This window comes from Agelaius phoeniceus, chromosome 6, assembly GCF_051311805.1.
Source record: "Agelaius phoeniceus isolate bAgePho1 chromosome 6, bAgePho1.hap1, whole genome shotgun sequence".
Classification (NCBI taxonomy): Eukaryota; Metazoa; Chordata; class Aves; order Passeriformes; family Icteridae; genus Agelaius; species Agelaius phoeniceus.
This window is the reverse complement of record NC_135270.1, coordinates 30,156,557-30,170,282: the sequence shown is the minus strand read 5'-3', so window position 1 is coordinate 30,170,282 and position 13,726 is coordinate 30,156,557. Positions and strand designations below refer to the sequence as shown.

General features: G+C 43.7%; 1 protein-coding gene across 9 annotated transcripts in view; it reads left to right on the top strand.

Moving 5' to 3' along the window:
• The window catches only part of SUSD6 (sushi domain containing 6), a 93,082-nt gene that overhangs the window by 68,863 nt on the left and 10,493 nt on the right, over positions 1-13,726 (top strand). For all 9 annotated transcript variants that reach the window (XM_077180293.1, XM_077180291.1, XM_077180292.1 and 6 more), the window contains one exon: positions 12,277-12,474. In XM_077180293.1, the coding sequence (XP_077036408.1) occupies positions 12,277-12,474 (198 nt within the window). The remainder of the gene's footprint in view (positions 1-12,276; positions 12,475-13,726) is intronic.

Genomic DNA, 13,726 nt, shown 5'->3' with positions numbered 1-13,726 from the left:
ATGAAGGTGGAACAACATTGAGTGCACAACGCTCTCCTGTGCACAAGCCATTACTAGATCAGCCTTGGCCAAACTTCCAAATCAGTACATTTTGGATAGGCTGAGTCAGAGGGAACAGCTGCTGCTGCTGAAAGGATGAAAAATGAATCAGTTGCAAAACGTTCATTAGTGAACGAAGGAGGCCTACCAGGGCAGTGACTTGGCTAAGTGTATCTAAACTCAGAAATTATTACTTCAGATTCCCATGTCCCCTTGGACTTTAGGACTGCCTCATGAGCAGACTTACGACTGTGCATTGATCTTTGTCAAGAGTAACCCATAACAGAACGGGGATTAGAAGGTGGGCATGAACTGGCCTCTAGTGTAAGGGGAAGCCAGTTGTGATGGTGGTGGTCTGCCTGAGTTCCACCTCATGGTGGACAGGGAGCAGTGGACTCCTACTGCTGTTGGCGTTACCAAGTCATATGTGTCATCCTGAGCTTGAGTGGCCATGCTGGAGTCCACAACAGGGACATATTTTGGGAAACTCTCATAGCAAGAACTTCTAAGGCCTTTTTGGGAAAAGAAGCCTGACTGCTGTACTAGGCTGAAGTTTCAGGAGTGGAAGTTTTGTAGCCATATGGAAATCCACAAGCAAGTTAAGTTTCCTGAGGCATTGCTAAATTGAGGGCCTTGTGTCACTTGCTGGTAGAGACAAGTTTTGCTCTGCTGTGTCTTTAAGGAGTGTTTCCCTGGTGTCCTCACCAAGTGTCAATAGAGGGACTGTATTCATTTCAGTCAGGTCTTCACAGACCAGTCGCCTGTGTCCCAAATCAGCATGACTATCATGTTATGCTGAAGAGCATAGTTATACTTTTTCCTGTACTGTCTCATTGCTCTTACTGAAGCTCGAAATGTTTTTCATTACATCAGAGTCCCATAGTGTGTGTCAGGTTTTTATCCTTAAAAAAAACCCGCCTTAGGGTATTGCTATATCCAAACTGAAAGCCCACTTAGGAACAGACAAGGAAACAGTGGGGTATATGTGCAGGTTACCCCTGAACTGAGACCAGTTTTTAGTTTTGGAAGTTTTGAGAAACAGGTAAGCAGGGACAAGATGACAAATCAAAGCTGTATGAAGTAAGTTCCTGCACAGCTGTCTGTTTCTTTTCTTTAAGACCATCAACTTATTTTGACAATTCTTATTATTTTTAAATAATCTCCTCTTTGTTGCAATATAAAAGAAAATCTAGAACTGGAAGAGCCCTCTCTTAGGAGCCCACAAGGCTACTGGGTTTTGGGTTCAAAAGCAGAATCTGGTACCTTTTGATTATACAAAGTGTTTTTACAGCACTTGCTTAATTTCCTTCTTGGAACATGTGAAAATAATTATAGGGTGATTGGAAGAAGGCACAGGGAGGCTGGAAGCAGCCTTAGAAAACAAAAGCAAATGACATGTGGCCACTTGGAAGGCTGCACTATGCCCATGGGTGAGAGCAAGTTTCTGTATTAAACAGGCTTTTTTGCAGCCACTGTACTGCTGACTCCAACTGCAGCCCAGATGCAAATTGTTTATACTGTCCTGGCAGTGTGGGATGTTGTAAAGTACTGGTCAGCTGCTCTTCATCTTTATGGGACATAAGTAAGCTTCACGAGCTTCCACACACATCACCAGTAACTTTAATTTATTTGTGTGTGTGTACAGCAGTAAGGTTACTGTATCAGAAGATCTTAGAAGTACTTCTCCAGTTGTTCCCGGTTTGCTTCCTCCTCCTTTTTAATGTTTCCAGAATTAATTTATCATCCAGGCTTTGTTTAGAAGCACCTGGTTTTTTGTCTTATGATTTGGTGTTATCCTGATGCCCAGAATGCCTGGCACGGATGAGAGCCCTGCTGCAGCCAGCCCTGTGCAAACATAGCACAGAGCTAACTCTGAAAAACTGGGCAGCATCAGTCTCGGAGCCTGTCAGGCTGAATCACTCGGGAATGTCTCTGAGGGGACCACATTGCAGGTGGGCTTATTACAGGGAAAATAATGCAGTTGTCACAGTGAGTAGCACTCTTCTAGGGAGGCAGATGTGCTGCTGGAGTGCAGTTGTGTTTGGTTGCTGCTTTCCATTGCAGAAATCTTCCTTTTGCATATGTGGTTTTTGTTAGACCTGGAATTTGCATCTTGATTTTCCAACTGCCGAGCATACAGCAAAGTCTGTCCTGTTTTGAGGGGGGAAAGAAACTTGAAAGGCATAACATTTATTTTTCTGCCAAAATATCAGTGACACTGGGAGTTCTTTAACCTGAAGCAAGGCTTTCTAAGGGGCAGAGAGAAGTATGTTTTATATCCAGACAATCTGTAGCACTGTAGAAGTACCAGTGGCAGCTTCATATAGCCTAAACATTTTGACTCTTGTAGAATGTAAATATAATTTGCATTTTAGTGTAAGCTTTGATGCTAATGGTTTTCTTTTTAGGGGATAGATAAACTACTGGGGGTAAAAAAAAAATCATATTTCTAATAGAAAGACAGACAAGACCCGTAATTAATGTTGCACTAGCAGGCTTCCTCCGTGGTTGGCTAATCACAGCTGAGTGTTAATAAGCATAGAGTTTTTTTAAATACTGTTGTAACGTGTTAATTAAGATAATTCGTCTCCATGTGTCTCTTGAGTTACCAGATGGCGACTGCATTGGTGGAAGGCTGCAATTAGAGTCTTTTCTTTCTTGCTTTTTCTTCCCCTGCCCTAAGGGGAAAAAAAGAAAGAACGAAAAGGGGAAAAAAATGCAGCTTTACTATGTATGGGATGGCTGTGAGGGGTGCCTGTTACTGTACACATTTTAAGTACTTGTGTCTAATTATATAAATGCACAGCTATATGATTATATATACAAATCTCTTTGCTTTGGTTCTTCTCATTTACCCACATTATGACATAAAAAAAAATAAGCCTCCTTTTCAGAGTATGCCCTTGCTGGGGAAACTGTAATTTCCCTGTGAAGACTCCGGCCCTGCTCAGCTTGGCCTTCTGTCTGTGACTTCAGAATAAGCAGCATCTGGAGCCAGTAAAGACAGAGAGCTTATTTTTCAGTGGACTTGGCCCTGCTTAATACACAGAACCCAAAAGAGGGTTATGTTTTGCAGTGTGTTTTAGGAAGGCTTAAAATATTTTAGGGGCAGGGTCAGTGAGAAGTGTGTGCACTTACAATAGAGGCCTTTTATTGACTTCTGCCTCCTCTAAGTTAAATATAAAGAGGTCCTTTAGCCTCAGCTGTTGTGACTAGGCCCCAGCAGCAGCTGCTGTATCAGGTTTGCCCCTTTGGGAAATGACCCATCTGCTATAGAAAGCCAGAGTGCTGAAAAGGAGAAGATTCAAAATCTGTTCTCCCGATTCCAATCCCTATCTCCTCGCCAGAAGTTACAGACCAGTGGAAAACCTGGGCATCTGATAATCTGTGTTTTATAGAGTAAATCCTGTCTCTGGCTAGAAGCACACCAAGTTGTCAACTCTTGCCAGCTGGCAGAGGATGGCTTCAGTCTGGGTCCCTTTTCACATGTTCTATCTGCAGCTACTGTGTTTGTGTAGTTAAAACACACAGACTAGTACACTGGTGGGCAGGAAACAAAAAAAACCCACTAATACCTCGAGCTACCTGGAAGGGGAACAAAGCATGCTTCACCTCCACCAGGAGAGACCCTCTTGTCCTCTGGGGAAAAGGCTTTCTAATCACTGCAGCACACATTTGTGTTGGAATTTCATTGTGTGCGCTAAAAAATGCTCTGAAGATGCTGGAGGAGGATAAAATCTCAAATATTATTCCCAGATCAGGTCATTGTGCTTCTTGGAGCCAGCCTGCCAAGAGAAACCCCGGTGTAAAGCTCTTTGAGTTCAGCACAAACCTGCTGTTAAAAGCAGTGACGTTTGTCCCTGAAATACTTGATGAGCAATTTCCTAGCCTGATATTAATCCAGGCTCTCTGCCTGGGAAGGACAATGCAGGAGCAGAGGGTGCATAGTGGGAAGCTGCTGTGCTGAAAGCTTTTGAGTGCATCCAGGCAAGCATGGTTAGTTGGAAACCTGGAGGTATTTAGCATTCAGAAATGGAACTGGCACTCTTGTTGGAAAATGTGGGTGGGGGTGACTGCTTTTCAATCTACCACTAAAGCACATCCCCTTGTTACTGCTTTCTCAACAGGAAGGAAGGTGTGGGTGGGGAGCAGCAGTGCTGTTGATCAAAGCTTATCAAGGTGCTTTTTCTCTCCAGACCAACTGCCTCGGAAGTGTTTCTTTCTTTGGTAAAAGATGGTGTTTAGTTGACATAGCTAGTCTAAAAGGGGTATGAAATTGTAACAGACTTGCTTCTTACTAAAACTGAAGAGCTGCTGAGGGAAGGGATGCCAAAAGTGGCTTCTGCTGTTTATAGGCTGGTTTGTGTGTGCAAGGGAGGAAAGGAAAAAACAAGGATATTGCTTCTCTAGATTTCACGCTGAAAGCGAAGCTGGCTAGTCATCTTCCTCCATCATCTCCCTTGCTGCAGAAGGCTCCTGGAGCCAAACCAGTCCTGTCTCGGGCAGAAGGAAATCTTGTGTGACTGAAGGCCCTGGTTTAAGAAGAAAAATTCCTTACTGAAAAAGAAGCTTGTGGAATGTTTTTCTTCTTCAGTCAGCCTGTTTTCCCCTGTTCCCCCAGAGAATGACACAGCAGGAGATTTGGGTTAGAGGTACATGACAAGTAGTTGTGTGTTCTTTGAATAAAATAGGTGTGTATATATATATATAAATCTTTTTTTCTTCTCAAGGTAGGAAACCACCTTTTGCCTAGATTCTGCAGAGCATAGGGGATAAAGCAGCTAACTTGGACAGTGAATTTCCCATCCAATAGTTCCAAAGGGCTTATAAAATAAGGGCTTGTTGTTGAAAATGGCACATATTCCAGTTGCTTGTGTGCCTTTAGTTTTGGTACTACATTTCATGTTTTTTTTCTCTCAGTAGGTCCATAGTGGGGTTTAAGTTCATCATATCCTATGTAAGGATCTGTCCTACCTTAGGAAATGTGGAAGTGTTTGAGGCAATGTCTTCCCTGAGAGAAAAAGTTAGACTAAAAAACAAGAAAAACCCCCAGACCTCAACAAACTTACCAAAACAAAACCAAAGAAGACCCAAACCTAACAAATTTAATTAAAGTTACTTGCAGTATGTTCTGTTAGGTGTAACCTGAAGCACTGGAGACTGTCTGCAGCTTGTGGCTGTGGCTGACTACCCTGCAGTGTGGCTAAGGACAGCACTGCTGCTGTTATCTGGTTGGATCACATTCATGCTTCTCTGAGTACTGGTGACAGAAGTTAGGAATATATCCAAGAAATGGGCAAAGGGAGGAGTAAATTCTTTCCTTTTTGGCTTACTAAACAACCAGGAGATTAGCAGAGAGGTCAGGTAGCACCCTGCTGGCAAGAACTGAAACTCTGCAAGGAGAGAAAAAAAGATCTCTTCTATTAGCAAATATGGCCAGAGCTCTTGTTAGGAAGCAGCTGAATGTATTTGCTGAGGCCAAACCACTGTTCAGTGTCACCCCTGAGCGGGATCCATGGGCAGCACTCTGCTAGAATTGCCAGGCCCTATAGAAGCTGAAGTGAGCATTCTTGCTGCTCCCTGGCTTGCACTTCTAGCCTGCTGACTGCATCAGGCTGTCATGTTTTTATTGTGGAAAAGCATTGTGTAAAAAAAAGATGAAGACCTGTGTATGAATATGCATGCAAATAGCAATTGATAAAAACCCCACTATTGCTGTAAGCCCGTCCATGGCACTAACTGGAAAAGAGCTGTGAATCTGGCTCTGTTGTTTTCAGCATGGTGTTAAACCTGAACCTCAGGTCTGAGATGCTGAAAATGCACAGCCTCTGCAGAAAGCTTCAGATAGAGTTAGTTTTTCAGAGCACCCATTTAGCTGTGGCAAGACCCAGATTGAAGGTGGGAGTAGAGAGGGAGGGTTTCTCCCTTAGAGTTTGGGGTTGTTTGGAAGTTCCTTGTCAGAAATTAGCAATAGCTTTTGCAGTTCCCTTAGCTATATTGAGGTGATGAACACACAAATTATCCATATTGAAAATTGAAGTCTCTGTAGCAGGGACAAGTAACTAGAAGATGGGGATATCTTGTGTTTATTTTGGGTGCTTTTCTAGATATGCTGTTTTTAAGGCTGGTGGCAAGTCCTGTCCGAAAGAATAAAGATGACAATGTTTTGGAGAACTGGAGACTTGGACAGAGAAGTTCTCCTTGCCACTGTGGAGTGTGCTGAAGCACAACTTGTAAGAGGGTGAACAGGAAATGACTGTGACCAGGAGGAAACCTTCCCATGTGACAGGAGACAGAAGAGACAAAAAGGTGGCAGGCCTTGAGGCAAGCCAATGTTTTCTGAGCTATTCCACAGAAATCCTACTGTAGGGCAATCAAAGTAGTACAAGAAAGTTAGGATCAGGCTTCAGGGGAAACAGCATGAAAGCAATGGCATGGCCTCTAGCACTGGGACAATTTAATTGTGTGCTTCTGTGTTCTGCTTCACAGAGATGTTTGCTCACCAGCTTAGACCTGCTGACATGAGACATCAGGACAAGTTTAACCAGACTAGCCAGGGGAATATTTATCTTGATTAGGAGGGTGTTTTTTGTTTGTAGGATGTTTTTCTTCTGTCTTGATAGTATCTGTTAAATGGAGTAAATGTTGTAGATGAAGAAAGAGAAGTACTGAGCTTAGCATCTTCCATTTCTAGTTTCCACATCACACAAAAATTGTGCTATGTCTAAAAGGCCAGGAGGTGTTAACAGTATCCAAGCAGGCACACGCTGAGGGCGTCCAGCAGAGCAGTTGTACGCACAAATGGCTTCCAAAGTGCTTCAGCATAGACCTATAAGGCTCCTCTGCCACTGCTCTGAGGGTAGGCAAACCTGCTAGAGCACTTGTGTGGTCACTGAGGGATTTACCTGAGGCTGGGTCCAGCTTCCTTTTGAAGTTGCCAGGATTTGGGCCTGACTCATGTAAAGAGCAACTTTATTTTGTCTAAACTGTTCCTGTCCTAGTTTTAGTGACCTTTGTGCCCTGCTGTGGAGAAGAAGAACTATTACTGAATGTTCAGTATAAAACAATTGTCTGTAAGGTGAGCAATGCCATGGCTTGTTCTCCCTCAGTTACAAACTTACAGTTATGCACTCTGGCAGATCATGGTTTTTGTTTGCTTCCTTGGTTTATTGGTTGGTTGGAGTGTTTTTTTTGTTTAGTTGTTTGTTTGGATTTTGGTTTTTTTTCTCATAAAACTGCATTCTTTTAAGGAGAACTGGGTTTTCATCTCTGTATAGTCAGATGGCCCAGTAAAAGAGGTTAGTGACTGAAAAACAGTTCAGCTTGGTGCAGAAAAGAGGGGTGTAAGACCCCTCGTAGAGTCCATGAATCTTACTGACTGAAGAAAATACAGAGACAGTGCCAAGCAAATTAGACTGTAGAGAGGTCTTAGACTTCTATGTGGTGTTATGCCTGTGCAAAGAAGGTTAATACTGGGGAGCTTTTATAATTCTGTGACAATTATCCAGTCAGATTGAAGTATGATTTAATCTTTCTTCTTTGTATGTGTGAGTGGAGTGTATTGTTCTTCGTGCTTGCCACAACAGGCTCATCCTGCTTGAGCTTTGTAAATCTTCTGCTTATCTGTGAATTTCACTCTCAGTGATCAAGGCTCAACTGTGCTTCTGTGGTTTATGCTCTGAGCACTTAAACCTCTCACTTCTGTGTCAGCACAGAACAGACCATATGCTTCCATCTGTGGCATTATATATGACCATGGCTCGGGTTTGTGTCTTTGTTACATTATGCTGGAAATGCTTTTAGTTCTGCATCAGGTTTGCATTCAGGACCGCTGCTTAGCTCCAGCTCAGCCAGGACATGAAAGAACCATTTCATCCTTTGGTGATTAGATGAATCAATTTTGCCAACTGACATCTCTTACTGTCTCTTCTAAAAGAAGCTGGATTCCAGCTCCTCACAGCTGTCTGTGAATCTGGTGGAAGAGGAAGCAAGTGAGGATTGCTGCTTAAAGGAGAGCCATGGAAAAGGAAGCTGGTGAAAGTACAATGTGATGTTGCTGTTGCTGCAACAAAAAAGGAGGTTCCTTAGTGTTTTGGTGGTTATTGCCAAGCTGGTAACAGCTATTCAAAGAACATCAGAGCAGTTAGCCCTCCTTGAAGGAGGACATTATTTTCTCATGTGACCAAAACAGAAAAATATGGTGCTTATAAATGATTTGGTGGGGTGCTGGGTGGAGGTACATACTGGCTTAATATTTTTTCATTTACATATTAAAAAACTGTATATTAAATACCTAGTGGTTTGGAATGGCATTTACAGAAGCTCCAATGCATAACTTAATTTCTGCCTGTCAATCTGGAAATGACAATTTCTTTATCTGTGAATGGAGTTCAATGATGTTCTAAGTCTTTGGACTTCTGTTTCCTTTCTGTTTTCCAGCAGCATATGCTGGCAGAGAACCAGCTCTCTCAGGAGATGTCATAAGCTTCAGTACCTCCTAGAAACAGGGCCTTTGGGAGTATTTGCTCCCTTTGTACAAAGTGGAGAAATGCTTAAAACCTATTTCTGTGTATACTGAAAGCTTGATGAATCAAGATCCTGGCAATAGCTATGTGAGCCTAGAATGTCAGTAACTTCCTAGGAAGTTGGTGACTTCTGTAACTTGGCTCTCTTACTCTTCCCTCCCCGGCATGAACATTTGTCTTAAGATGGCTCACAAGCCTTGGGGTACTTCCAAAAAGACGTGTGTCAGGGAAATTCCTGCATGTATCTTTCTGTTCCCAGCAGTGAACCATCCCGACAGAGCCGTGCTCCAGAGCGGTAATACACAGTTCACACAGGCAGCCCCAGCCCCTTCTGGCTGCTGACCACAGCCAGGCACAGGCTGCTCTGGGTCTGCCTTCTGGCAGCAGTTGGTACCCAGCTTTTTTCACCCCTGAAGTGTCAGCGCTTTATTCTGTGGATGGCAGTAAATGGGATGCTCTGCCTGGTTCTGTATTGCTGTGAACATACCAGTGCTGCAAGCTTGGGCATAAGCTTGGCTGCTGGAGACATAAAGGATGGTGCAGAATCAAACTTGTACTTTGTCTTCTGTTAGTCCCAGTTTAGAGTGCACATATGGAGGCAGTTGAAGAAACCTGTTATGGAGAATGTGAAAGCTGAGGGCAGTGAAAGCTTAGGAAACAGGTTGCTGCATTGGCTGTCCCAGGTATTCTGGATGCCTCTGTTATGCTGGACTGGTCCCTGCTTTGCAGAGGTGCTGCATACTGTCAGAGATGCCAGGGACAGAGAGCTGGTCTAGCAGGGAGCAGAGGTATTTGACTTTCTCAGTTTTTCAGGTACCACCAGTCCATCATTTTACCCACCCAAGCCTTGCCTTCAGCAATTTTCAGTGCCATTAACACTGTCTAGTAGACCTCCCCAGAGCTGCAGGCTCTGAGCAGCTTTGTTCCCCTGGGGCTGCCTTGCAAAGGACAGTCCAGGATCAGCTCAATCATGTGTGGAGGGTGTTGATGTTCTGGCTGCCTAATCCATACCTTTTTCATCTATTTCCCAGCACACAGGCAGTGTTCTTCCATCATTTTAAAATTGACATTTTAAAATACTTGTGCACTCCTGGATGCTGTGATGACAAATGAAGGTTGGGGGTAGAGGGAAGGGGAGGTGGTTGATTCTGTAATCCCTTCCCTGAGAATAGGACAAGTCAGGCATAACTGCCTGAACAATTACCAGCTGCTTCTCTCCTTTCCTGTCCAAATGATCTGTGGAGGTGAGGAGGAACCCAGTTTGCAGTTCAATAGCTGTGCATCTCCTGAAGACCAGATCAAGGTTCTGCAAGTGCCTGATGTGGTGGTGTTTCCAAGCCTTTGAGAGTGCTATTGCAAAGTAAATGAGTGCCTGTTCCTTGTTGGCTGGCTGATTTTTGTACGTAACTGAGAAATCTCATCAGTGTAGGTGGCACTTCATGATAGAAGGGGAACCAACAGTAAGCTGCTTCTGTGTGCAGAAGGGCTCCTAGTGCAGTGGCCAGGCTCAGCTCATGGGCATAGCTCAGGAGAAAAGGGAACTGTGGGACTGAGCTCTTCGCTGCAGTGAGCAGAAAGATGCTGTGCGTGACTCCCAAGCAATTCCAGGTACCTGCTGTGCTATAAAAAGCTGTAGGGAAGTTGTCCTGTCTGCTCTTGAGTTTTGGCAACTGCTGTGGTGGTGCTGTCTTTTACCCGCAGCTCTCCACCTGTGCCAGGAGAGGTACCTGCTAAACTGCTAAAAACGTCTCTGGTGCTCAGGTGGTTTTGCAATTTTTAGCACAAAAACCTCTCCTGGACTGCAGATGAATTAGGGCATTTGTCTATGTGCTTGAATGTGAAATGTGCCACTAATATGTTGCTTTGCTATGATCCCAGCTGCCCTGAGATGTTTCACAGGTTCACAGTGAAAGGAAGTTCAGCCTCATAATGTGCAGGATTAAAACACTGGTTACAAAATTATTGCAGAAAGAAAAGATGAACAGCACAGAAGAGGTAACAGTTAAAACTCATGAGGCACAGGAGAGTGGCTTCTCTGAAGCTTATTTAAGAATAAATCTCAAGAATAAAGTCCTCTTGAAAAGCTGCTGCTTAGACCCCTGTTAACCTTTTCTGAAGAAGTAAATTGAATTGCAGTTATAAAGCTGGCAGAACCCATACCAGAGCATTTTTGCCTTCAGTCAGCACTTCATCTCAGGGTTTATTGGCATTTGCAAGCACTACCTGTGCTGCATTCTCACACGTGTTTAGGTTCAAGAGTTGTTTGCACTAAGGCAATGTGGCAAATTTTTCCACAGAGAATGAATCTCGAGTTTTCTTTTGCTTCTTAAATCTTACTAAAAATCCAATTTCTTGAACTTTGCCCAGCTGTTTCTTGCTGTTTGTCCCACAGTAAGTGGGTCACATTAGAGGCAGAACATGGGAGAATGTGTGCTCTGGGGTTTAAGGACAGGCCTGGGTCACCATGCTCTGATGGAACACCCTGGGTGGGTTGACTGATTTTCCATGCCCCAGAACGTCTCCAGAGGGATCTGTGATGTATTTTCTTTTATGAAGTCTGGGAAGCTGATGTGAATTTTAAGGGAAAAGTCTGGATTTCTCCATCTTTCAGCCAGGCAGATACATGTCAGTGGAAGTTATTGGTGCTGTTCTGAAGGGTCATTGTGACCTGTCAGAAGAGAGGAAGTTCTGAGCAAGACAAATATCCTGTTTTCAGTGCAGTTTCCTCAATTTTGGTTTGTTGTTTTTATTTGAATGGCTGTTGAAAATTCTGCAAGAAAAGTTCTGGTATGTGCCAGATACCACATGAGCCTATACCCACTAGTCAGGGTAATGGAGGTGCAAAAAGGAATGTGAAGCACTTTTAACACTCATACAGCACTTTTAACACTCAAACAGAGGGGTTTTTAGAGAAATGTTTTCCTAATACATTGGATTCCTTTTTAAAAGTAGACTAGAACATTTGGTCCTAGGAGAAGTCCCCTTGAGATGATCAAGCCCAACCTTTCATGGAACACCACCATGTAACTAAACCATAGCACTAAGTGCCCTGTCCAGTGGTTTCTTGAGCTTCTCCAGGGATCGTTACTTCACCATCCCATGTGCAGCCTGTTTCAATGCCTGACCACCCTTTCAGTGAAGAAGTTCATCCTACTGCAACAAAGCTCTGTTGCCATTCTTGTTGGTGGCATATCTATGTAAAATAGTCAAAATCTGTGTGCTTTTACAGGCTTGTAGGTTGCCTTATGATGAGGCAAGTCTGCACCTTGGCACTGTGTACCCATAGTACAGAGGGGTTTTTGCATTCCTCATTCCTTTCAACAGGTCTGACACTCTTCCCCTGCCAGACGAATAGGAAAGCCTGGTTGTTAGGTTCACCCCAGTCTCTAGTGAAACAGCTGTGGGGAGAAGATAGCAGTAAGGATTTCCTGGGCCTCTCTCATGCAGAATCTGTGTTGTGTCACTGTTCAAGAATATCACCAGTATGGTGCCTGCCAGTTGGACTGTACTGCTGGGATAACAAGCAGTATTTATCAATCACAGAAACTTTATCAGAGGTGTTCTCTGGCACTGTGTAACAGCCTTTCTGCTCAGTTTTAGTAGTTTCCTAATTTAGTGGGTGTTTCTAGGTGGAATCTGCCTGTGTTTCATATATACTGTGTAAAAGTCTCTTCTTCTGAGATGTCCTTCATGATGCTTTCTTTTTTACCAGATTGTCCCCAGCCACCACAACCTGAGAATGGAGGCTATAAATGCCACCCTAGCCCCTGCAACAACCCTCTGACTTCAGGCAGTGTCATAGAGTATCTGTGTGTCGAAGGCTACATGCTGAAAGGAGATTATAAATACTTGACATGCAAGAATGGAGAGTGGAACCCAGCCATGGAAGTCAGCTGCAGACTTAGCCCAGGTGAGTGCTCCCTGACTCTAGAATTGCCCTTGCATTGACTTTTCAGATTATCCTTAAGCACTTAGTGTGATGCTGAGGAAGTCCATATGGCTGTCTCTCATTGCTCCAGCAATTTCATAAATGCAGCTCACAATCATGACTCTTTCTTTAAAATGTCTCCTCAGTAGCAGCCGGTCAGATGCAGACTTAGAGTCCCTAACACAAGGAGAAAAGCCATGGACAGGAGTATAAAGTAGGCAACTTGTTACTTATGTGGAGCCTCTTATCTTGAGGCTCTCATCCCAGGAATGCTGGAAGCCCTAACAGTAGCATTTTCGATGCTGTCTAGTTTTCCTTGATGGGTTTGATTGTGCATCTCCCTCAGTGAGTCTGTGCTCGTGTGTGTGTGTGTGTGTGTGTGTAGAGTCAATCTTCCTTGCAAACAGGTTAAGGAACCGTTGGTTTCCTGTGCTGAAAAGATTGATGGTGCTGCTTTTCACTGTACTGGTGGGAAAGGACATTGCTGACAAATGATTTCTGCTTCTCTCCAAATAGAAGTGGACAGCTTTTGTTTTGTGTCTCCCCAGCTGAACAGGAATTCCTCCATCAAAGCAGCAAAGTAAAAAGATTTGCAGGAAAATATTCATTGTACAGCTCTTAATTTGCCTACTACTCTTCTGCTTTTAACAGTGGGTATATTGGATAAAAGGAGAACTCTCTCCCCTCTTCTAGGTGGGCTTGTTGATAGAACCTTACTGCTCAGTCCTGCTGAGCCAGCAGGATGTACACTTCAGAATTAAGTCTCATAATACATAAAGCAAAATATGTCAGCTTAATTGGAAAGAAACAGGGAAAAAAAACCAGTACCTTCATCAAATTCTTTATGGTGCTCACTGCATACCTGTGATCTCTGGAACGTTCTGTCCCAAAGACACTGTCTTTTTATGCCACTCCAATAGCCCCTTCCTGTGATTTATAAGGAAGGATCTGAGAGTTTACCTGGCAGCAAATAAATCCTGAAGGGGTTTTTCAAATTCAGCTTAAGCTTCCTTTCTGCAGTGATCCCCCTTCCCCTTGCTGCAGCCAGGCAGGAGAGCAAAGATGTGCTATTGCACATAGTGTTCTCTGAGTGGCATTCCTGCAAGGTGGCACTTGGTCTAGCTAAAGGATAGTGTTGTGATGAACAGAAACCCCTCAGATTTCTTTAGCATCTTGAAGGGTCAGTGGCATTATCAAAAATATGGTGCCTCAAAAGTCTGACCCAATGAAAAAG